General features: G+C 37.8%; 2 protein-coding genes across 10 annotated transcripts in view; both read right to left on the reverse strand.

Moving 5' to 3' along the window:
• The window catches only part of LOC110984900 (filamin-A-like), a 107,646-nt gene that overhangs the window by 13,349 nt on the left and 69,742 nt on the right, over positions 1–24,555 (reverse strand). For 5 of the 9 annotated variants that reach the window (XM_087136268.1, XM_087136267.1, XM_087136272.1 and 2 more), the window contains 8 exons: positions 12,913–13,027; positions 6,051–6,125; positions 5,214–5,375; positions 3,877–3,957; positions 3,170–3,274; positions 2,601–2,783; positions 949–1,089; positions 394–522 (listed from right to left, as the gene is read on the reverse strand). In XM_087136268.1, the coding sequence (XP_086992394.1) occupies positions 394–522; positions 949–1,089; positions 2,601–2,783; positions 3,170–3,274; positions 3,877–3,957; positions 5,214–5,375; positions 6,051–6,125; positions 12,913–13,027 (991 nt within the window). The remainder of the gene's footprint in view (positions 1–393; positions 523–948; positions 1,090–2,600; positions 2,784–3,169; positions 3,275–3,876; positions 3,958–5,213; positions 5,376–6,050; positions 6,126–12,912; positions 13,028–24,555) is intronic. The other 4 variants (XM_087136271.1, XM_087136273.1, XM_087136269.1 and 1 more) reach the window with 3 other exon arrangements.
• LOC110984901 (uncharacterized) lies at positions 7,404–12,899 on the reverse strand. Its single transcript, XM_087136274.1, has 7 exons — positions 11,737–12,899; positions 11,162–11,287; positions 10,503–10,619; positions 9,835–9,906; positions 9,295–9,441; positions 8,103–8,192; positions 7,404–7,763 (listed from the first exon to the last, which is right to left on the reverse strand). The coding sequence occupies exons 1-7, from the start codon at positions 11,879–11,881 to the stop codon at positions 7,612–7,614; spliced, it is 849 nt and encodes a 282-aa protein (XP_086992400.1). The 5' UTR covers positions 11,882–12,899; the 3' UTR covers positions 7,404–7,611.

Genomic DNA, 24,555 nt, shown 5'->3' on the forward strand with positions numbered 1-24,555 from the left:
GCTCTACAGTGTACATCATTCATTTAAGACACTTCTATTCCATGTTTACAAGAATATGACTTTCATTTCATTGGAAGTTGTCCCAGTTAATACAATATATATTTCTTTTTCATTTTAAGGTTTTAAAATTCTACGGTGATACAGTACATGCAAAATATTTCTCAAAAAATTGTTTTGTAGGTAACTAGCACTATAAACTCAATGAAATTTTAGCTGGTAACCAGATAGTAACTAGACTAAAAATTAGGCATTCCCTCACACACAAATATGATAACAGTCCTTGAAGGTGCTGAAACAGTATCGTTTACCATGACAACTGCCAATACAACCTTATACAGAATTTAACTAGGAACATGTGTGCAAGCCACATCCGCAAGATTTTGAGAAGCGTACCTGGGCCAGCATCCTTAGTGTTGACTGTAAACACGGCTTGCTCTCCACAAATTCCGTGGGTCAGACCAGTGCCGTAGGCTGTGGCCTGACCACTCTTCAACTCGTCAACGTGGAACTCAAATGGGCTTCCTGGTGTTGGTAATAATATAATACAAAAATTTATTAAAGATGACAGTAATTAATTTACAAAAGCTGTTGCTACATAGTTCTTTTTCACATTAAATTTATGACATAAACCACAGATGAAGAAAAACTTGGAATGCAATATAGTGGGACAACAGACAGTTACTACACTGATTGCATTTTATTTGGCACTCACATCAGTAAGATTATGAATTAGAATTTGCAAAAAGATGACTAAAATTTCTTTGCAAACATCAGTGATTGGTTATGCATGTGAGTGTGGTGCCTATGCACCAAACATGTCTCCTCTAACCAGTCCATGACTAGCCATGGCAGCCTGTAATCACAATTTTCACCCATCTGTAACCTCTCCTCCCTCTCCACTTAAAAGCACTATCGAAATCTGTCCAAGGATGAAACTGCTTACTGTACCTGGTACATGGCTGGTTCCATACTTGATAGTCAGCTCGTGTTTGCCCGTCTCCTGGGGTGCGTACTTGACGGTGATGTGACCATCTTTGTTTTCGGTGATGGTCGGTATGTCCTTCTTACCCGAGGGCCTCTTCACTTCACCTTTTGGAATGAATTTTGGGAAATGGCAGTCAGAGGTCACTCAGAGGGAATTTCTCATAGTAATTTCTCATGGTAAAGATGACGCCATGATTGCATTTCTTTTTTGATTCAGTTTTTTGTGAAGATACACAAAATGTAAAAATTTCGAACGCTTTTGTTTTCTCTGAATTTACTAAGGTAAAGTGATGACTGAACCTATCCAAAAATTCAAACTTTTAATGAACTATAATACACTTTTGAACTGGTTCAATTATTCAGACGATTAATGACAGCTTTAAAAATTAATTAAAATGTGTATGAATTATCCAACAGAGAAACAACATAAACAAAGACTAAACCATAAACAAAACATTGTTGACAACATCACCACAACAAATAAAAACGTATCTTGGTGCAACAGACAAAAAGGAAATAAACAAATAAAAGCTAATAAAAGAGCTGTGTAGAAGGAGAAATATGTTGGCATTTAACTCAAAAACTGAAACAATGAACATAAACAAGCAAATTATACACATTTTTGAAGGGGAAAAAATTAACTGTTACTGTTGGAGAAAAGAAGTAGATGAATTAGTACAAGCGTTGGTTGCCTAACAAAATTTGTTGGATGAGCCCATCTGCTGATGAAGCTGTGAAAATTAGAAAAAAATAAAGACAAACACCAAGATGTTAATAATACCGTTACCATGGTAATAAATTCATATAATTTATTCATATTACAATTCCCAAAAAAAGACATTTGCAAAATATTACATTAGATTGGTAAAAAGTACAAATGGTGGTGCAATCCGCTATTCCTCTGATTCTTTATTTGTGTCACAACCTGGCAAGAGAGGAAAGTTCATTTCACATTGAAATGTTAGTTCACTCTGTACCCAGATTTCCAATGGGGGAAAAAGGCACATGGCCAAAAAGAGTTCATAGTTTTCAACTTTGATAGGCCCTGTTGAATTCAAGTATATGTAATATGTATGTTTTGATGTCGTGTTAATCAAAGTATAGTTGCTGCCTTTCACAAAGATCTTGCTTTCTTGCAGGCAAGGTGAGACGTGCCGTACTGGACACTGAATGGCATTAACCTTGATTTCCCATTCCCAAGATACTCACATATTTTTAACTCCCCAACTTACAAAAAAAATTAGGAGAGAGCTGCTATCCTCAGGTTTGAGTACAACTTTGTTAGGTATGTGACTCAAGTTTCCCATCAATTTTCAACAGTCCCCAATACACAATGTCTGCATTTCAAGTGAGAAATTAGTGTGCTGGATAGCATGACTTTTACACATCCTTTGTCTGTGTCTGAGAAGTTAGTAATTTCACTGTTATAAGCTCAAGTGCATAAAAATTTGTTGGCTTTAGTAAGTGACTAACTTTTTACTCCTCCAAGTCACAAATTAATATCACGATGGTACATGGAAGGGAATTAGCTGAGTAAAGCATCCTAGTGCCTGCTTTGGATGATGCCCGGAGAGAAGAAGAAGAAAAAAACTAGAGGCCATCCCACGTTGACTCACCATTCAGCTCCCCTGTGCGGTCAAAGTCTTCAGGAACCTCAACACTGAAGCTCCGATCATTCGGGGTGCCCAGAGGAGACACCTTGCTCTCTTCCTCCGGTTTGTCCCCGAACTGGTTACCCAACCAGGTAAATGGTTTTTTCAAAAGATCTTTCAACCCAGAGCCCGGGGAGCTCGGAGGTCCTGCCACAGGGGAAATCAAATTTGATCACAGATGGGAAAGTCAGTCACCTGTAAATTGGTTTGGCATCCGTCTACTTATGATTTTGATTAGTTTGGTACCGGTATATATATTCTTTAATTCAACTGTTTTTATATCAAAGTAAAGCACAGATATCTTCTGTTAAATGTTTGAAACATTCATGGGAGTCCATAACAATCTGAAGAGTAACGATTCCCAAGTTTAAAAACAACATAGAATTTAATTTGTCGATTCTCCAAAATCTTAGTTTTAACCTCAAAGGATAATATCAGGACTTGTGAGCCCAGCACCTTCTGCGGTCTAATGTGACAGAACATGCATCTTAATGACAACCTGAATATTCAAAATGCAGTGAATATTCAATCACCTGACTCTACATCATCTACTTTGTCTTTAGTGATTTCCTCGTCCACTGGTGCTGCCTGTGGCTCCTGGCCTTCTGGCATGTCCATAAAAGCTCCAAAATTAATCCCTGTAAATTGTGATTAATTTAACAGTTTATCACTATCTTAATTTTGCAATTTAAGTTGCTTTATTACATGCTTGAAGTCCCTTTAATGGTACAGATTTTATTACAATGACCTAGACTTTTCTGTTTAAAGTCTAAGATTAATTTCACAGATACAAAGCATATTGAGAATTAAGGCTATAAATTTACAAAAATGAAGCCACAAATTGGAGCTTTATGTGCAGCTTTAATGTTATACACTTAGGTTGTGCTGTTTTATCCTCACTGCATAGAACATCAGGTCAATGTCATCAGCACAGGTTGTCATAATACATAATATGTATAACATCTACCCAAGTGGAGACACGGAGTGGAATATTTCATGTTATATACATGGAAACTGGGTAATTTGGCTGTGAATACCTGACTTCACTTAAGCCCACAACCAGACCCCTTGGAAAAGGCTGATCAAAGCAGTGGATTGTTGGCAGCTCTTAACTGATGTTAAAGAAATAATGAAGTGAAGGGTTTGTATTTCATATATCACAACCTTCAATACCAATCAATCTGAAAACATGCAAAATGACACGGTTTATAAAATCCAGGTTTAAACCCAACAGCCTTACCTGCTTCCACAGGCTTGACCTCCTCCTTTCCTACAACCTCCTCCACAATTGGTTCGCCATTCTCTACTGGAGTGCCATTCTCTAAAAGATATGTTTATTGGTTGTCAGTCTATGCAAATGACCTTCAAAAATTTAGAGGCATGAATGTACATGTATGGTACATGTAAATGTACTCGTATGCTGAGCATGAAAACACTGTAGAGATCAGAGCAAAGTGCCACGGAAAGTTCAATGCAGCATTCGATATTAGTACCAGCCACTAGGTATGCCGATGCATCTGTGAAAGAAACACACTGCAATTAGTGAAAAATATTGGCAGACAACCAGCAAATTAACCTGCATTAACCTGAGGAAGAAAAGGCTGATCTTGCAAGGCAGAGGTGTTAGCTGTTTGCATGGTGCGGTTAACTGCAAATAGAAATCCTGGAGATAATAAGCGCATAACAGCACTTTTTGCTTGAAGATTGACCCCTATGATAATTTCCAGTCACAGAAATGGTGGCAATAAACAAGGAACATTTTCAACACGGTAAAAAAAGGTGTTGTAATCTTCAGTAGATGGCAAACAAGTTCTCAGGAGACGATTCGTAAGCAAATTGATTTCCATGTCCTGTGTGCTTACACAACAACCTTACATAGTGAAGGAAAATGCGAGGCTGCTGAAAGATTCAAGGCTGAACAAGTTAACTGTGATCTTCACTTACAACTAGTTAGTAGAAACCAAACCCTGCAGTTGTACCAGAAGAAGGTTTATTTGTTAGGTGTATTCCAGGAGTAGTGATAAGATAGAAGATTCTTGTGGCCTCGCATAACCAAAACCACTTTTTAGCATTTCTCTTTTAAAGCTCTACATGAACCCAGTTTCATCTCATTTGCCAGAAGGCCCCACATATTTGATTTAGCAAGTAAGAGGACAAAAATCTGTTATCCTCCACCAAATCCTTACAATCACAGAAACCACATAGTCCTGCCTAGGTGCCAAACTTGCCCTTAACCTGTGCATGTTAGAAGCTACATACAATGAGAAAAATCAAGAGATAGTACTGTCAGCTTTTTGAAATGAAACTCAAAGAACATCCAAATGAGTAGCTTCAAGTTCAAACCTCACACCCATGTTAGTCAATGCTGGTGACCAAGTAGAATAACTGTCTCTCCCAAGCAAGAGACAACTGGGCTGAATTCGTTCGATTACCAGTGATTCCCAATTACACCCCAAGATTTCAATTTGCAAGACAGAGAGCGGATGTGGTGTGAAATGGCACAGCCTTGCAGTGATTCCATATACAGTGACCAATCACGGTGCAGAGATGTTCAAAGCTCCTCCAATCACCACTCACCATCCACTTTTTCGACGCCACTGGGCAAATCATGAACAAAGTCCCAGTCCTCATTGGCCGCTTTGCTCTTCTCCCCTTTGTCCCCAAACCGGTCGCCCAATCTCCGGATGGGTTCAGTGACTCTATAGAAGAACCCCTTCGCAGAGCTTGGCGAGGCTGGTTCTAGTTTTAATTGTTTGATTTAAGAAATTTTGGCAACAGGAGAAAAACAACATGAACTGTTTAATCAGAGTGCTCCGTGGAAAGGCAATCCATTTACAACAGTTCCAATATCTAGATGTTGGCTGTAATTTCAAACTGTGAGGTTGTCTCTTATTAATCAAAAATGCAAAACAAAATACACAAAAAAATTAAATTGGGTTAAATTATGAGAATCAATTTGTTGGCATGTTAGAAAACAATAGCTCAAAGTTATCTAGCTTTTTTTCAAGTTTTTAGTGGACATGTTTTAAACAAATTAGTTTCGGTGTTCCCTCGAAAAAATGAAACACAATTTCCTTCACTTTTTTTTCTTCTGAAATTCCTTTCATTGTGAGGTTATTGGCTTAATTTCTAGTAGAAAAACAACCATCGAAAAAAGGTGTCATTAGAGTGAATAAAAGCAAATTAATTAAGCACATTTAGGTAAAAAGGTCCTAACAACAGCTGTACATGCACATGCCTTGTTGTATTGAAAAACTTTGTGCCCGTTCATTTTCATAAACAAAAGGGGCAATACCTGTACACAAAACGAGTATACTTTTAAAACAAAGCATACACTTAAAACCTTGATGTATTTCAGTAATGGGGAAATCTGACAAATGACTGAACAGCACCTAGCCCTAGCTGGGTTCTCACCAGTTTCTTTCGGCTTGATCTGATCTTTTTCAATGACCTCTTTGATCGGTTCACCATTCGGCTGACCATTCTCATCTGGCAAATGTTCACAGGGAATTCCACAAGTCATTTCCAGTAAAACAGCATGAACACTACTTACCCACTCACTGATATTCAGAACTCCCACCCAGGCTACTTTTTGTAAATGAAGTTTTCCTCAATGTTTAAAAAGCTAAATGACACTGTCTGACATACAGCAGAGGTTTGGGGTTTGCAAATTTCAAGGATCAGCACAGTACATAAAAATCTTCAACGTATGACTTGGATATGTGGGAATAAACAAAAGCAAATTGACTCAGTGCAATTTGTTTTTTAAACCGCATCTGCCAATGATGGCTAAAGAAATCTCTCTTCACAGACAAGCCCAGAAAAATAATGCTATGTGGGCAATAGACTTGAATGTCAATTACCAAGGCTGTTCTCCAAATACAATCGCTTACATTTTACACTCTGAAATGATTTAGTGACATGTGGATTCAAAATACGCTATGTACATTATAAATATATGCTGCATAAAGTACCAATCCCATTTCACTTTCTTGGAAGGAAAGGGGTGATTGTTTTCTTTTATTTTTTTCCAAGATAACAGGATATATCTAGGCCTTGAAAAGTACAAGGTGATACAGGCAGGACAAATAGAGAAATTAGAGAAATAGTAAAACAATTTGTGAAGTTCCATCTGGGCTCCCTAAACCTGCAAAAAATGACACGTGTAATAAGTAGTTTTTTGTAGAAAGGGGGTAAGCTGAAGAGTGGAAACATCATCGCTGGCCCTGTGCATTCTGTGAATAAGAGAGAGAAAAATCTTTAATTGGGAAGAAAATGGAAGCAAAATATGTCTTCAGCATTAGATGATCTACATGCACACAGGGCAACCTGATGTGGATTTCATATGTTATTTAATTTCATTTCTCATTATACACGTTAATTTAACTGTTAATATACACTTGCTTAAATAACCCACACCACCACACAAGGTTTGACACTGATTTATTTAGTACAGATACACAGTATTAATGGGTTTTAGTCCGAGACAGGAAGTCAACTTATGTAATAAGTAAATCAAAATGAAATGGGTCACAAAAGTCACCTGAATCTTACGCAGGATTGTTTTTTATGAGTGATTCCTATTAAAACAGATTCCACTGGTGTTAACAGTTATTAACAGATATTTGATCAGTTTTTCGTGTCCCTACATGTAAAGGAAGCAAATGAAATGTTCATCACCTTCAGCAAAAATGTCCAAGTCATCAAAGCTGTAAGGAATATCTGTATATATATTGTAATTGTCTCCTGCAAAATAGGACATTTTGTACAAAAAGGGTCAATCACAAAGAGCATATTCTGGCAAATCACTCAACAACACAAACACCAACGTTTACACAAGTTGCCTTTCATCTGGCATTCACAACATAAATAAAATTTAACATTGATAGTTGTCTATAAGTAGCATTGCCTTCATTTTCTTTAATAAATTTGGAAGAATTAAATACATTTAAAAAAAAGATTGACCCCTATATTTTTAATACAAGGGCCAAAACGGAATAATACAAAGCTGGGGGTAATCTAAGAATTCACCATCCAAAAACAATGTCTTTAAAAACATTATAAATAAACAGACAAATAAGCAAATCCAACCATCTGCACTGTTGAGTCCAACACCAGCACTTCCTCCTAGGAAAAATAAGAATGAATGAATAAATGAACAAAATGAATTATTCCTTGAAAAAGTCTTTCAAAAACCATCCATCCAAACAAGAATGCTTATTTCAAATCACCAAGACATATTTTACTCTATAGGCAATACTTGAGAGACACTTGAAAGCATCCGTAATAAAAGTACAGCGGTGCTGTGGTATTTTCAATTAGTCATCATTTTGAAAAGTACCAGTAGGAAATGAGAGTCTGCAAATGGAAGTCCCTGACAGTTATTTGAAGAGTAGAATTATATCAGGCACATAACATGCATGAAAGTGAGGCTTCATAACTGGTAACAGGAGAGCATGAACTCACCTGATGACTTGGATAACCTCCTCAGGGATACCTTGCTCAGAAGTTTTCCAAGACTCCGTCTTTTTGTAGTCTTGACATCCTCTACCTTAGCTGAAGGGAAAAAATAGATACATGTACACTATAGGGTTCTAAAGTCACTACTAACGTTTTCTACAACTCTTGAAAATTCACCCTTGTATTTCAATTAACCCTTATTTTCAGTTTTGTTTTGGCAATTTCAAAAGGTATTTTATGCCCGCATATATTTCCATAAATTATGTATGTCATTTAAGACGGAAAACCTCAATGTTGTATTGATGTATGCACAAATAACTTTTGATATATTGCTGTCCTTAAATTTTTCTCTTGGTGATTCATTATTATGTAATAAATTACTTGGCAATAAGCCAACGAGCAACCTTTTCTCTGAAAGATTTCCAATTAACCAATTTTTGGTTCACACTTTGCACAGAAAAACCTATGAACTGAACAGAGTCTTCCCTGAAAAATGGAACTGCAACACTGCCGACTGCTTTGCATGTACATGTACACAAAATAATGCACAGTTTCAAATGTCTATAAGACACTTTTCAATACACTTTAACCAAAAAGATGTCAAAAAGTTTTTAAGCACTGAACAGGAGTATACAGTTTCACTTGAACCTCGAATATTGCAGAATCTGTTGATGATACTCTGTTATCTGAATCCAACCATCATATGGAGAAATAGCTCCAGGAATCAAGGAATAATTGTTTGTTTTGTACTGTGTAGGTTCCAAATATCCACAACACTGAGAAGTGAGCCATGGAAGAACTGAGCTTATCAAAAGCCTTGCAATACTTGTTTATCGTTGAGAAGTGGTCCTAGATACAAGTAAATGTACATGTACCTTGGGTCCCAAAGCAATGCACAGAGCACAACAAAAGGGAGACTGGTTTTTGACATTTTTTCCTTTTTAAATAAATTGAATGAAATCTTAAAATTGAACAGTTTTAGAACAATCCCTTTGAAAAACCAGTTTTGTCCATGTAATGATACATGCATGTCATAAATGTTAATAATGCGGAACTGAACAGGAGCAGAGAATTAAGGTGACAAAATAACACAGTTGAAACATGATTCACCCTAAAAAGTTGTATGCATTAGATGTGCTCTTTGAATTCTGGGCTCTTTCAAAATTTCTTTTCTTCAACAGGCCCCTTAACCACTTACAGGACACTTCACAGTCGGCATCAACAAAATCGGAGGATGACCCATACGACTTGGACCTACGCTTCTTGAGGGCACCTTTGATCTTGCTGCCAACACTGCTAGAGCGACTCGGTGACCTCATGGGGACGATATGCACCAACCCTGGGGCTGTTATCAAAATTAACAACGGTTGTCTGTATTAAATAAGACTTAATAACTGAGTGGTTTTCAGTCATTACCAGTTTTCAGGAAGGTGCAAGAACATGTGGGGGGGGGTATTTTCCGAACAAAAGGAACACTAAACTGATTTTTAAACATGTACATATTATGAGATGATACGGTGTCTGGCTCACAATTTTTATCTTACTAATATTTTGGGGGTTCCCTATGATGTCAAATTCCTGGATTAGCATGTAAATAAACCAAATATTGATATCATAAATGAAATTTCAGTGTTCTTGGTCCTTTTGTTTACAGTAAGTCATATGTGCATACAAAGGACAACAACACTGTCAAAATTCTCTCCCAGAAACTGTGCATGTTTTCCATCAGTTGTCTTACCTTCAACAGGGTCTGGTTCCGGAATTTCCCCATTGTCTACAATTCCATCCATGTCAAACACATCTTCAGAATCTAGACAAACCACGACAGAATTGGCATCAAAGCAGTTTCAGAAAAACATAATTGAACCTCAGCTCCTGATGAGCCTACAAGCCAGCAGATCTATGAAAGCATCTGGAAACAACTACATGTTTAACCTTAAACCTAAATGTTGTTGTCTAATTTATCAAATGTAAAATGATACATTATGTAATGTTGCCTAATTTATTGGCCATGTACTTAGTACTTAAGTAATGTGAACCACGTTTGCTTATTGTAAAGAATGACAGCACTGAAATAAATGTTTCGTTCATTCATTCAACATGTACATTAATATGCTCTTCATGTAATTACTTTAATAATTCATCAGGTTAAGGGATAAAAACCCAGCATCTACACCAATCAATATTTTCTTGTTTTATATTTTTGCCAGTGTGTGCTCATTAAGAGGCCAATACTAAATGTTTTCTAAAGCTGTATTACCCTAGCCCTTGTCTACATTGAAAATCTAATAACTTGTAACTGTAGACTTTCCCATAAAATGCTGAGAAATATGTTTTTGGTATTAACTCCTCCAATAGAAACTTTGGTAACAACAAACAGCATACACTACAACCATTGGTATTCACCTGCCCAGCTCCTGTCCATCTCATATGCTATTTTCCCCTCTGATTTGGAGAGCCGTTTCTTCCCAGCATTTTTCAGCAAGCTTCCAACTATTTTATGCTTTGTCAATTTTGCCTTTTCTGAGTTATAACAATACCAGAGAAAAGCATTCACAATATCACCCTCAGTTGCTTTTTTCCAAAAATTCCCAAAACTTTTTGTATATGGTTTATAAGTTGGGGATCATATGATTTCACTTTCACATTTTTCAATGAGGACAAGCATATTTCAGCTACATGTACATGTACTTGGTGGAATGGTTAAATACTTCTTAATGCTACAAGCTAATGTATAAAACATTTTTGCTATCAAGCATATACACGTAAGCCTACATGTACCTAGTTATTAGCATGTACGATACATGTGCATAAGTAACAATGAAAACAAAGGCTGGTAGTTAGCAACAGCTTTTTCTCCCTTTAGAGATTCTTATACTGTTAGTTAATACTCTGTGAGTGAAAGCCTTTTCAGCTGGAAGGAGTCAAGACATCAAACATTAAGATCTTAGGAAAGGAGATGTAAAGAACACGACTCAGCTTTTAGCTTGGACGGTTGTTCTACAAAGACACTGTTTCATTATACTCTTATTTTATACTTGTACATGCAAGTAAGTAATGCTCACCTGGTTGCACTTCTCGTTCATCAAAAGTTTCTGAGACTTCATCAACCTCAATCCAGTCAACACTGGGTTCCTCCTGGTACAGTTCCACATCCTCGCTTGGGATTTCAAAGTCATATGCGCTACAGTCTTATGAGAGGGATATTGGGGTGATTCATGGGTGTGTGTATACATGTAGGCGAGTAAATTAACAACGCCACTGTCAAATTCTTACGAGCAATTTAAATTAACTACCACATACCACAAGTTACATGTATTTGGTATCACAAAAGAAGTTACAGCTTGTTTAAATGCTTAAAAAGTGTCGGGCCATTCCAAAAGGAGGGTCTGTTGAATATCATAACTTTCTTTTGAAATGTGTCATAGCACAGAGCGGAGGTATTTTGGTAAATAAGAAATCATTTCAGTCAAGTTTCTGATATTTGCCTCTATAACGGAATTCCCACCATTAATGCACAACTTCACTTCTGAGTAGGACATGTTAATCACATACGGACAAGCTGATAACTTTATGTATTCCCAACTTTGCGCTTGAAGAGATTACTGCCGACAATCTGCACAATATCCCGTGTCCTCACCTACTCCAGTTGTCCTGTTCACAGCCAACACGTCAACAGTCATTATTGTCCTTGTCCTTTTTAGAGGAGAACCATCACTGTTTGACGCCCCATCTCCTAGACATTTAGTCAGTAACATACATTCATATGTATACACAAGAAGCATGTAAAAGTATGGAATAGACGAAATGATAACTAACTTCTGTGAAGTTGAATATCCTCAGTGAATTTGCATATCCATGTTTTCCTGAAAACAAGATTTAATTGATTTGGGGCTGCAATGGTCCATTCGTGATGATTTCAACCCTTGCACATACATGTAGATAACAAAAGTTACAATGGTTTGTGATAACTTAGTATATGCAGTGCTCTCATCTTGACCGCATCTGAGAACTCCAATCTGAGAACTCGGCACTGTAAACCTTTGCTGTATGCAAAAACATGAAAGATTTCAGAACAAAATTTCAAATTGGACGATTTCCTGCTGATGAAATGGTCGGACAGACAGCTGGAATCCCCCACAAGTCATGTGGGCTTTGAAATCATGAAGCATCAACCTGAGGCTATAGATGAAGCCAACGTTGGTCTCTCCACCAGGTAAGCAGTCAGCTAGCTATAGGGAACTAGACAATGACAAGTAAAGTATAGGCATGCTGTGCACTCTGGACTTGTCCTTTTGCCATTCAAATATGAAAAGTTGCTCAAATTATTTTGCAGCACTTCGGACAGAAAAACTCACTTTAAAGGATAAATATGAAACGGACAAGAAAGGTCAAGCACGACTGTAACAAAACAACACAAAACAGAAAACCACAACAAAAACAACCAGTGTACTAAGTTTCAAACTCTGTGGATGCTAGAAATCATAGTAATAATTCAAATAAACAGGAAACAAAAAAATAAGTTTTTCTAAAAGTGCAATGAATACTACTGCAGAGCAGAATGAGTTCCAACTGGCTTGCACTGGAGTGAGGCTGCCTGTGACTGAGAAGACTGCTTCCAGCCAGTTTATACCAGTTATCTACACATACGTCTAACAAAAAGAGTTGCTTTCTAAACCAAAAATGTAGTTATACAACACTACCTCAGCCTGAAGCAACTCCTTGAGTCAGCTTGCAAGAGCAATTCCTGCTGAAACAAAGGTACTTTTCAATGCTGCAGAGACAATGAATGGCAACTGATTCATGAGCATCTTACCGTTGATGTTACCGTGGCCAGCGCCCAGCACAGGCAGCTGCAGTTCCAAGGGACGACACTCAGATGGCATGACGGTCTCTGCGTCAATCAGATCTTCAGGTGGGCCTTCTGCAGCCTGTGTACAACACAAAAAGACAACACAGAAAGGATTTAGCACATAATACATGTACAAATTAATGGACAATAAACAACATGATAAATAGCATCGACCCATCAACCTTTTTTCTGAAACCCTTCTGCTGATGAACCACAAAGGTTGGTTCATAACTGGCACAAGAGCAAATACCAATGAGATCAGGTGACACCAGCAAATTGGCAAAAAGTTGAACACATTTCAATTCTATCAATGTCAAGTCTGCTTTGCTTTTGCATTTGCCTTGCATGTACATGTAAATATGAATTGAACTTTACTACACTGCAGTTTAAGAACGGTTGAATGGTACACTGATGGACGGCAGTACAGCATGTTTGCCAGAGCCCTATTACTTGTCCTATGAAGGGTTTTTTAATGCAAAACATGTATGCTTGCTTTACCAAAGATTCCTTCAAAAACAGTTGCTGTATTCTACAAACAGGAGTGAAGCAGCAAACCATGAAAAGTTTTGTGGGATAAAACATAAGTATAACAAAGTCATTTTGAATGATACATCTGTAACACTTTTGATGGGTTGTGACCTGTAATTGTTGAAACTGATTCTAAATACCTTTATACACTATGATTTAACAATGTATTCCTTCCTACACAACTGCACATAAATTGATATCTAAATTTGTAGCTGGTCCGAACTGCAGTTTTGCCATCTACATGTAACAGAAGTGAGTACGTGTATGTACACAGCATGGGGTACAGGTTCAGAGGAGAAAATGAAACAGCATCAAGAACACGCAATCAGGGCCACGTGACTGACGTGTGCAGTGTAACCCACCTCAATACCACGCGCCTTAGTGTACACAGATGCATTGCTATCAAAACAAACAGCAGCCAAATTACAGGCCAGGATGTCTCAATGGAATGAAATGGTATTGGTGTACGTGACTCAGTGCCTGTCATTCTCCACATGTACACATGAATGTTGCCTAAATTGCTGCTTGTGGGTAAATCTGGAATTTGGAACTCCCGGCTGTATTCAACAAGGTAAAACTAACTTTTAGGTCCCACAAGTTAGCAGTACGATAGATCATCCAGATACGACAGTTTGGATAAAGATAATTTTTTAGGCCAAATGGACAAAATCAATTGGAAAAATAATTCAGAAGTCTTAGATTACATATGTACTTTAAATGACATGTACATACAGACTAAGTGGTACTCGTGGCAAACTGTGCCACACGTTTGTGAATATTGAAACCAAACCTCTTTAAAAAAAAAAAAAAAGTCGGCCAACAAGCTGAATGCCAATACGGCTGCATTATCCAAGTCAGTAATACACCAAATGCATCCATAATACACTGACCCAGTTGACATTCAATCAGGAAGACCTCAACATTCTTTCTCCATAAATCACATCCTCTCCAAACATAACTCAGTGTAAACATGAATGGTTGATTCTCCAGCAAATGTTGCACATACTTATGCTATCAGGTAACACTGCATTCATAACAAGTGCCTATGGATGTGATAGTATGTGTGGCCATGCAGATCGTGAACAGACCTGTGTGGGTAATTCAGTTATTCATTTTCCCCTCCTGCAATGAGTAAGAGGAGAAATAGGCAGGCCAATTTTGATTCGCTAATCAATATCAATATGTAGAGAAAAAATTAGAAAAATACTTATAGGTACAGGTACAAACCTCAGCCATTATTTAATTTGAAAATTTCCTGTTTCCTGCTAAAATTTACTGTACTTGCAAGAATGTCTGAGGTCAAGCTACCATACATATTAACATGTGCATGTTAACGTACATGTACATGTGAAGTAGGTTGGGCCCAATGAGCCTGAATGCATCAAAACTAGCACAGATTCAGGGACTTGAGCAATGAACTACATGTAACTGTAAATGCTACAGGGGGACACTGCAAGCAAGACAAGTTTCCTCTATTTGTCAGCAGAGTCTTTCAAGTAATGACAGCTTTAACCCCAACTCCTTTGGCATTATTACTAAAACCTTCCTGAATCCTTGAAATCTTCTACTGTGCAGGAAGAAACAGCAAATAAGCAAAATTGCACGACCAAGACCCATGGAAAGTAACTGTGGCCAAACTCCCATCTCCTAAATCTTGCAGAAGGTTTCAAAAACCACCTTGCCCATTTTTGTAAGATCTGACAGGCTTTATCTAGTTACAGTTTTCACTGAAGTGATCCAGGTAGTGGTATGAGCCATCTCCGAACAGACACTGGTAATCTTTATTGTCACAGCATCCTCTGGGCAATGAAACACTGTCGCTGGCATTTAAGCTGAAACACGTTTTCACTACCACTGGGCTCTCTCAACAAGTTACTTTCCTTGAAGTGAAGGCATATGTACTGTAATCTGTCTGTTGACATGAACAAGACAACCCTAAAGAGTCGCAAGTTTCGATTTTGTCAACAATCCAAGTAACACATATCAGGGGCTGGGCATTTTTTTCCATTAGCAATTATGAGAGTGTCCCAGGGAAGAATTCTTGAGTGCAGTACATGAAGGCATCCACAAACTTAGAACAGATGGCCAGAAATGTTCTGCCAGTCAAGTCCATGACTCAAATGTATTGCTGAGCACAGCTGCACCATAAACCATCAGTCATCGAGAAGTTTAGAGCACCTCTCGCAGAGAGCATTTCCCAAACCGCAGACATTTTAATCTGTTGTCAACATGCCTATAAACATCCCTGCTCTATGGTTTTACAAAGCTTGCCATATGGACACATTTTTCTTGGGAAACTCGAGATCATGTGGATAGGAGTATTTTCTCTGAGGGGTTTTTGTCACTGCTTTTGGTTGCATTCTTCAAGCCCAATTTCTGTGTTTACAAGCCATCACTGTTATGGAATCAATGCATATAAGTACCTCCTTAAAGACAGAAACTAGGTCGAATGGTGTTGTTAATCATGTGTACAGGCTAACCATACATGTACAACTGAGTATCATTCAATGGTTACAAAGTTTCCTCTCTCTTGCCTCGCATGATGCCCATTGTTTCAGCCAGAGGTGTGTTTACTCGTAGGTGTCTTTTGGGAACGAGCCATTTTGGACACCTTGTTTTGAATGTATCCGAAAGCTTAAGACTGTAGCAACATGCCTGCTCACTTTTTCACTTCAAGGTAAATACAGACGACCGGTTTTTCAAATGCTGGCTATAAACTCAGATGATGTCTATTAACGTTCAGTCCGTAATATCTCTTTGTATCTATTTGTAATTGCTTATTGCTTGTAATTTCAGTGAATGATCTCAACTCCTTCATGTACGAATAAAAAATAAAAATGCCTGAAAGTTAGATTGTGTACAAACTCTAATACTTTCCCAAGTTTATGATTTGCAAACTGCACCATCTAGTGGTCATCTTGTTTCCATGTAACTGCTAAGAGAATCATCTTCATTCTGCTACCACCTCTGTAACTCAAGATGCATTCCAAGCATTGAATTTCCAGCAGTGAATGCCAAGCTGTGAATCTGCCCCACCAATGTCAATTTCACTCAACTATTTTGAAAGCAAAGTACATGTATGATATTTTTAACACTCATCAAAAAGTAATCTCAGTAAAAGCTCGATAAAGAAATAACACGTGGGCAATACAGAAATGATGCAAGCTGGCTGAATGAAATCATGCACTATAGTCACCAACAACAATACAAAAACTTGTATCATTTCTGAAGCCACTTAGCAGCAGAGTAAATAAAAATACCAGACATTCTTTAAGAAGCTCTGGACCACTCTAAAATATGGTGATGTTTCTCCCCCCCCCGGTTAAAAATAATACCCTTACAGATTTTTTCCATTTCATATTCTATGTGTGGCTCTGAAACAATAGCATCAGTTTAGCTTTGTGTCAGGACTATTAATTTATACAACCTTTTGCCCTGAAAACAACATAGTGTACACACATTTTATTTACACTACATGTACTAGTATGGTGCAGTCGGAGAGTTGTGCGCAAGTTTGTGATTTTTCACAACACTCCGACCACACCAAGAATACAGTGTAAATATACAGGTACATGTATATGTCAGTGTATGGGCATAACCTAATACAATGTATAACATTTGGAACAATAGTGTATGAACATGGAGTTATTCAAGGTTAAGTACCGTATTTTTCACATGCAAAAGTTAACGACTTGCTTCACAATGTTCCAAAACTAACTTAATTTTGCACGGCGTAAAATGCTATAACTCATCCTTTCAAATATCTGTGCCTACATTCTTTCATAAAAGTAAACGCTTGCTGTTTGCATCTTTTTTTTACATTTTCCAAATTGCAGGCAATAAATGAAAGGGAAGGATCATTCAGATAGGCCCAACCCATGAGGTACCTGCATCTGAGCGATATTAATTTCACAGAAATGAGAGTCAATGGACTTTTGAAACTCATGCAACTAGTTCTTTGGATAGCAAAAGATATACTCTGATAATCTGATAGGCATTCATGGCTATGATTTATGAGCAACAGACAGCCAGATGCCAGCAAATGCCCCCCACATCAAAATTTACTGCCTGAGTTTTGAAACACAGACTGACCTGGTTGGTGCAGAGAGCCACAGTCTATCAGTCAAAATATTTCTCATGAACAAGTGCATCTCACTGAGAATGAGAGAGGAATTTTTATATCTCTCCCACACCACCAGAAAAACAAACACACAAGACAAGGGGGAAGCAGTGAGATGATAGCAGGGCTGAATTACCAGCTCAGTTCTCTCAGAGAGAGAGAACCTTGCTAGCAGAGAATCCAAGTTGCATCAGCAGCCTTGTCATTGTTGCATGTGTGATTGCAAAGGAATCACTAATCCAAACCTCTCCTCACCATATGAGACTAGCTACAGTTTACAGGAACTAAAGCTAAGAACATTCTGCTTGTGGGTCTGAGCTTGCATCAAAAAATGGATTGATTTTTCTTGGTCCTGACTGCTCATGTTTACTGCAGTGAACAAACTTCACATTCCATCATTGGAGTCTTGCATTCTGAGATGTTCGGCATTTGAGAGACATACTACAGTGGCCAGGATAACATTATGCATTAGAACCACAAGATTTGTAGGCCTGGAAAGTTTGGATAGTACGTGTAGCTACTAATTTCATTCTTGGAGCACGTTATTAATTCTAATCTGGAATGATCCTTCAAAATCCACCCTGAACTTGGGAGGATTTTTGCCCTACTGCGGAAGGTACAACCCAGCAACTATAATTTTAATGTCTACATAGGGTTTAGTGCAATACTTGAAAGTCTAAAGTAACTAGGTTTTTGCACATGGTTAGAATTTGGAGGATCCATGTGGATCCAAACAAAATGCCTGGGAGGATTGGTCAATCGAACAAAACCCTTCCTAAACATCATAGCCAGCCAACAGGTTGAAGTTCTGGCTTTCATCCAGATACAAGCAATTCATGTATATGGCACACTGTTGTTAAAACTTAAGGAGCAAATAGCTAATTAGTTCATGACTGAATGATTACCACCTGTGAATCAAACAGAATATGAGCTAGTTGACAATTTAAGTCAATGGATATCAAGCATCAATTAGAACAAGGACCGAATAAACAAATTGGGAAAATCATCGCTGACAAAGAAATTTCCATGTCTGTGTTAACAAGATATCTCAACTTGTACAATACATTTTTTTATTATACATATGTTAACTGACAGCATACATATAGAAGGGGTACAACAGCAAAATTATCTTCAAAGTTTAATTATAATCATTGCGAAGAAATTCAACTGAGTGAAAATAGAGACACACATCATCTCCAGAGTAAGAGTAAACAGAATAAATCACTGCAGTGAATGATGAGTAATCATCACCATGACGATACTCCTGCTGGTGGACAGGCACAAGGCATTCATCCCTAGCTGTCAATCATTCCATCCCACTGGACATGGTTAAGATGTGGTCTTCCTGACCTCTGACAATCATCTCGTAAGCACCTCAAAGGCCACATATTGCTGGAACTCCCATCACTTTTTTTAATCTCATTTCTTCCTCTCTCAAAACTTGCACATACCTTGCTTAAACCAGATCCTGGCACAAAATAATTATCTCCTATGTAGATGTTTTATCAAAGTGGTAATTTTGGGTGAAAGGATTATGAACACAGTCCCTGAGTACGGCAGTCTCCTACATCCAAAGGTACTGGGCATTCCAAGGTGTAGTTGTCAGATGGTCACGGATTCAATGCTCACAATTCACAGAGCACAGCACGTGGTGTGAACATGTATGTACCAACGACATCCACACGTCCGTCACGACAGACTCCCACTTCGGTGAACACAACCTCGCTAAATGTCACTGGCGGTCTGGCAATATGTGTGCCCAACCAAATAAGTCCAGCCGGAGTATTTCAAGAAACCAAGAGGAGAGGCAACAGTTGAACGGCCAGTAATCTTAGACTGCCTCGGAATGCCACACATGCCAGCTGCCGCAGGAGAAAAGAATCAAGAAAGAAAAACTTCAAAGCTTTTTTTCTAATATCGGAGAATAGCCATCGCCGGCAAGGGGAAATAATGTCTTGATCCAACCACGGACTACACCATCCTCTTCTAATGATGCTGGTTGCTTGGTAACGTTGAATCAGCCATGTTGAAAATGGAATCTGATTGGCAGACTGGACAGGGCAGCAACCCAGGGGGCAGGCTTCCACCGGCCCATGTTGTATTTAGGACTCAGACACGGACACTTATAGAGCTTACCCAAACTCTCAAGGTTTCTGTATCATCGCAAGATAAACCCAAGTTTGATCAGACCCAGCTAACTCTATCACTATTTGAGTCCACAAAGGCACATTTGTCATGGCTTTGGGGCCTGGCTTTCCTGAGCACTTTGTGCAATGTTGTCAATCCCTCTCAATGAATGGAAATGTTTGGACATTCACTTGGTTGCTATGCAGTTGGAATGATCTTTGCCCACAGAGTGGTGAATGCTTTTACATACCTGCCATTTTTCTTGCATATTATATTTTCTATTTAAACAAAATGAATGAGGTAAAATATTTCTTTGCTTATGCATATATAAACAATCACTGAACAGATGGGTGCCATAATAATTGATACACATGTGTACCAATACTGTAAGAAACTCAAGAGGAAGAAACGCCTTCACCTCACAGCACGGTTTGTCAACAAGCTAGAGTCTAAGAAGGCATCTGGATGACTACTACAGTTTTTGTTTCGTACATGTTTTCAGAGCACTTCTTATCACTATCAAATGATATTGTCAGCATATTGGCAATGTGATCCAACACACATCTTGTTTGAAGTTTAGGCTCTCCAAAATGGCTGTAATGTTAAGAACTTCATTCAGTGATTTCGGGAAACATATTTTGCATTAGATTTTGATACCAGAATTTCTTAATATGCACTCTTTGACCTAACATCTTTGACCTAGGATTTTCAATACAGATGTGAAAAATGGCATTTTACAAAAAAACAGGATTAAATACCCTGCACACGTTAAGCTGACATCTTAAATAACACAGAAAGGTCCTAAAATTAGTGATTGTTTCAATTTTTGACTATCATTATAATAAAATGACAATTACTGATTAGAAAATCATGATGGCTGTATCAATACTCCAAGTATTAGGGAAAGCACCAGATGTGTGCAGTTATTTATTTATATCCAAATGCCTTAAACTGTCTGACCATGAAATGGAAGCAAACAAAAACAGACACATGCTCTAATTAATCAAAATAACCCAAATACCATTCTGGTGCAAATGCAACTCACTTCTTACGCGAGACAAGAAACTCCTTGCACCTAAACTAATCTGGCAAAATAAACTGGTCAACAAAATCAGACGGACCCTTTCGCAACTGATCAATTTAGCCTACAGATGATGGCTAAGGTTTAATATTACTGGAACTGAAATTAATCTGTGGATCTACACACCTGTCACGTTCGCCTGATGTGGTATTACATGTACATGTAACTTTAAACTGATGAAACATTATCCCGATTAAGACCTCTTTACAATATTGGTCTAATAAAAAGATAATTAGTCCTGCTCGCACTTAAACTGTCATTACAAATGTCAATTACTGCACCTGGAAATGATGTATTGCTATGAATTACAAAGCACACTGCTTGTTATCTTCCAATAATTGAAACTGGATCATCTGAAGTTTAAAAGCTGAATAAACCTGTACCTATAGGCAGTTCATTTCACCTTCTACGTCATCAAAAGCAACAAAAAAGAGCTCCTGCCTTGACAGATGTTAACAAAATGCAGATCCTTTTCTCCCTTAGCCCAGTCATAGTCTTTCCCTCCATGACTATTTAAATGTATCAAGATCTTTAATCATGGTTCCCATTACTGTAGAAGATACAGCTTAAATACTGTTAACTATCACTGGCTATCTGTTTACTAATTGGTTTTTGACACAGATAATCATGATATTAATCACGCTAGCAAAGACAAAAATACAACACTGCTGATCTTGACCCAATCCCCCAACAAGTCTCCAGAAAGATCCCTCAATGTTAGTTCTACAGACAGAGCTATGGTTACAGTAGATAGCAAGCCAATTGGATGAACTACCTCACCAGAATGCCTACAGGGCCCAGCCTACATGAAGCTGCAACACATGTACCAGCAAACTTGCGTGCATCTCCATAAATGGGCCTGAGTGCTGTGTGTGGGTTGCATAACTGAAATGCCAGGCCAAGAAACGACAGTTTAGAGAGCATGAATGCGATTATGCTGTCCAATGGATGCCTAAAATAATGCCATCGAGGACAGAATTGTAAGATGTGTTGGCAGAAAATCAAAGGCAGCAATATAAATGCGAATCTCAGCACAAGATTTCCTTCAGATCACAGCTTACCAATATTGTCACTTTTTCCAGAAAAAAGTCTGGCTGTGTCCAAATGTTTGGACTGTGTATGCCTTCTTCTAGTGGAAATACATGTCAGATTCAAAATAATAAAAGTAACTTGGACAATCTGGCAAAGTTGGAAAAATGTGCATATTACTTGTTACATGTAGCTTTTCTGGTGCATTTTTAATTAAAGATCTTCAAGTGGCATTGCCTTTTTTTTTCAAAGCCATTAGCCTTTTTTTACTCTAAATCAACTAAACTTTTTCTCAGGCAATTTCTGGACATTTCTTGAAATAGCTTGTAGATATCTTTAGGTTACTGTCCAATCAAAGTATTGCCTTTTCAGAGAAATATTTTTCTGTGGCAATTAACTTCCATTTAGTGAATGAATACAATGAGTAAGCCAGCTGACCAAAAGAACCACACATCCAGCATTGCACTTGCAATGTGGCAATTGCTGATGAAGTGATAACCAAATTACAACCATAAGGAACCTGAGAGAGGGAACATCTGCAACAATGCTCATCTACTGTAGGATAATCCTCCTAACCAAAAGCACTCTGCTTTTATGATGCAATAGGTATTAACACATCTGAACTGTTCACCACAGCATCTCCTGGACTCACCACATGCTATAGCTGGGTTTAAAATTAGATCTGTTTGGCATTAAATAGGAGACATCCAGCCAAGTGCACATGAATGTGTACATTTTAAACATTTCCACATAGACATATATTAGGAGCTGTGCCCGAATATCTGAATAACTGAGTATCAATCTATTGTTGAATATTTGATTATTTTTGAATTTGAGTAAAACTTCATGAGAAGGGAAATTTTTCTTTTGTTTTAAATGAGAAAAATTGCACTATGGAGGCTTGTTTCAAGCAGATTCAAATGAAATGTGTCAGAAATCTTACGATTTAAAAAGTAAATTATTCATTGAACAATTTAAAAGAAATAGAAATTTTAAACAGGACAAGAAAAGAGATCTTGTTCATCTCTTAAATCTTGCTAAGTCATGGCTGCAGATACTCCTAGATGTGAGAAGCTATTTTATGATCATAATGTACATGTACATGTACAACTGATTGTTACTGCAACTGATTATGTGTATAGTTTGTTCATCAAAAATCTGCTGGTTGGTATTACTGAATACTCAGATATTCGATCACATCGAAGGTTGAATATTCAAATAGTGATTGTACATGTACAGTCAGGTAAGCCCAGTTATGGCAGATGCTATTGTTTTAGCTACATACATGCACGTTGACCACAAGGCTCAGGTTTTTCCTAAGTACTTCAGAGGTATCGTACCCTGTGAGTTGGCTACTCCTATAAGGTAACCTTAAAAAACCCCAAACAAAAAGAATAAAAGAAAAAGCATTACATCTTTGTCTGAAGTGAATATACAGTAGTTGCAAACATTTCTCTTTATGGTGATTTGAAAATCACTTCACTCAGAGTGTTAAATGTAGTGTACCCTTTAGATGTCATATGCCTAAATTCTGTGAAAATATGTTGGGGCAATGCAGAATAACATATAAACCCACTGCTCAATATCAGGCCATACGTTTTCAGTCTCTCTGTAAAATCTGCAACACCACTGGGTGATTTCCAAGGTGAAAGGCAAAACCTCTGAACAGAAACAAATTCCCTAGGAGTTAAAAAAGCAAAACTTTATCGCTACCTACTACTTTTAGCAGCGTTTCCAGCATGCACTAGAATTGCAAAAAGGGGTTAAACTTAAGAAAGATGCAGAAAATCAGAAGATACAATGTATCTTATTATCTTATGTCTTCTCAGATTAAGCTTTTAAAACTGTTTCAATTCTGAGCCATACAGCTAATGATGAACATGTACATGTAGTAAGCAAAAACTACTTTTTCTAACTTCGTTACCTGTTTTTATACCAGGAACCAAGGTTCCACTTGCAGCTAGTAATTTCAGATTTTGGTAGAAACATTAACGCAAACCACAGGCACATCATATGACCCTTGGTGACTCTAAAACAATCCCCGGCATCCTTTTCCATCAACAACCTCATATCCATTTGCCTGACCTCAAAAAAGAAAAAAAAATAATACACTGCCAGACAAACTGAAGTGGTACAGCACATGTCCAATCCTAACTCCTGCCTCGGGCTGAATTCCTAACTAAATTCATAAGCCTCTGGATGTGAACAGAGAAACACTGGGTCTGATTAGCGATTTGATTTAATTTGTCCTGGTGCTGAGTTGGGTTTCACCTTCTGAAGACTATATACAATAAGCGGAAAAAAACTGGGTGTGTTGTTTTAAGTTAAAATTGAGTGTGGGCAGTAAACTTTTCTCACCAAATTCAATGACTGTAAAGTGTACAAATTGAACAAAGTAGTTTTGATGACTCTTGTCTCTGATTTACGAGTAGCAGTGCCAACAAAGATGTAAGCAGAGTTCACTGTTCTTGTGTTTTTGCCTTAGGGTTTCATATGAAAGAACCTGTGACTTGCCAGTATGTACGCCAACACCCATACGAGTCTGTTCCGCAAACAGACATAAATTCTTCATCAATGTTTACTATCAATTACGGTGAGGTTCACTCAGCAAACTATACATGTTAACCAGGGAGTTAGAGAGAGCTGGAAATGTGGAAGTTAAGCTTACAGGGTTACTTTAAAATGAGGCAAATCATTTCAAAGACAGACGCTAAGAATTGGT

This window comes from Acanthaster planci, linkage group LG04 (assembly GCF_054643075.1).
Source record: "Acanthaster planci isolate LZ-2023a linkage group LG04, COTS_SCS, whole genome shotgun sequence".
NCBI lineage: Eukaryota > Metazoa > Echinodermata > Asteroidea > Valvatida > Acanthasteridae > Acanthaster > Acanthaster planci.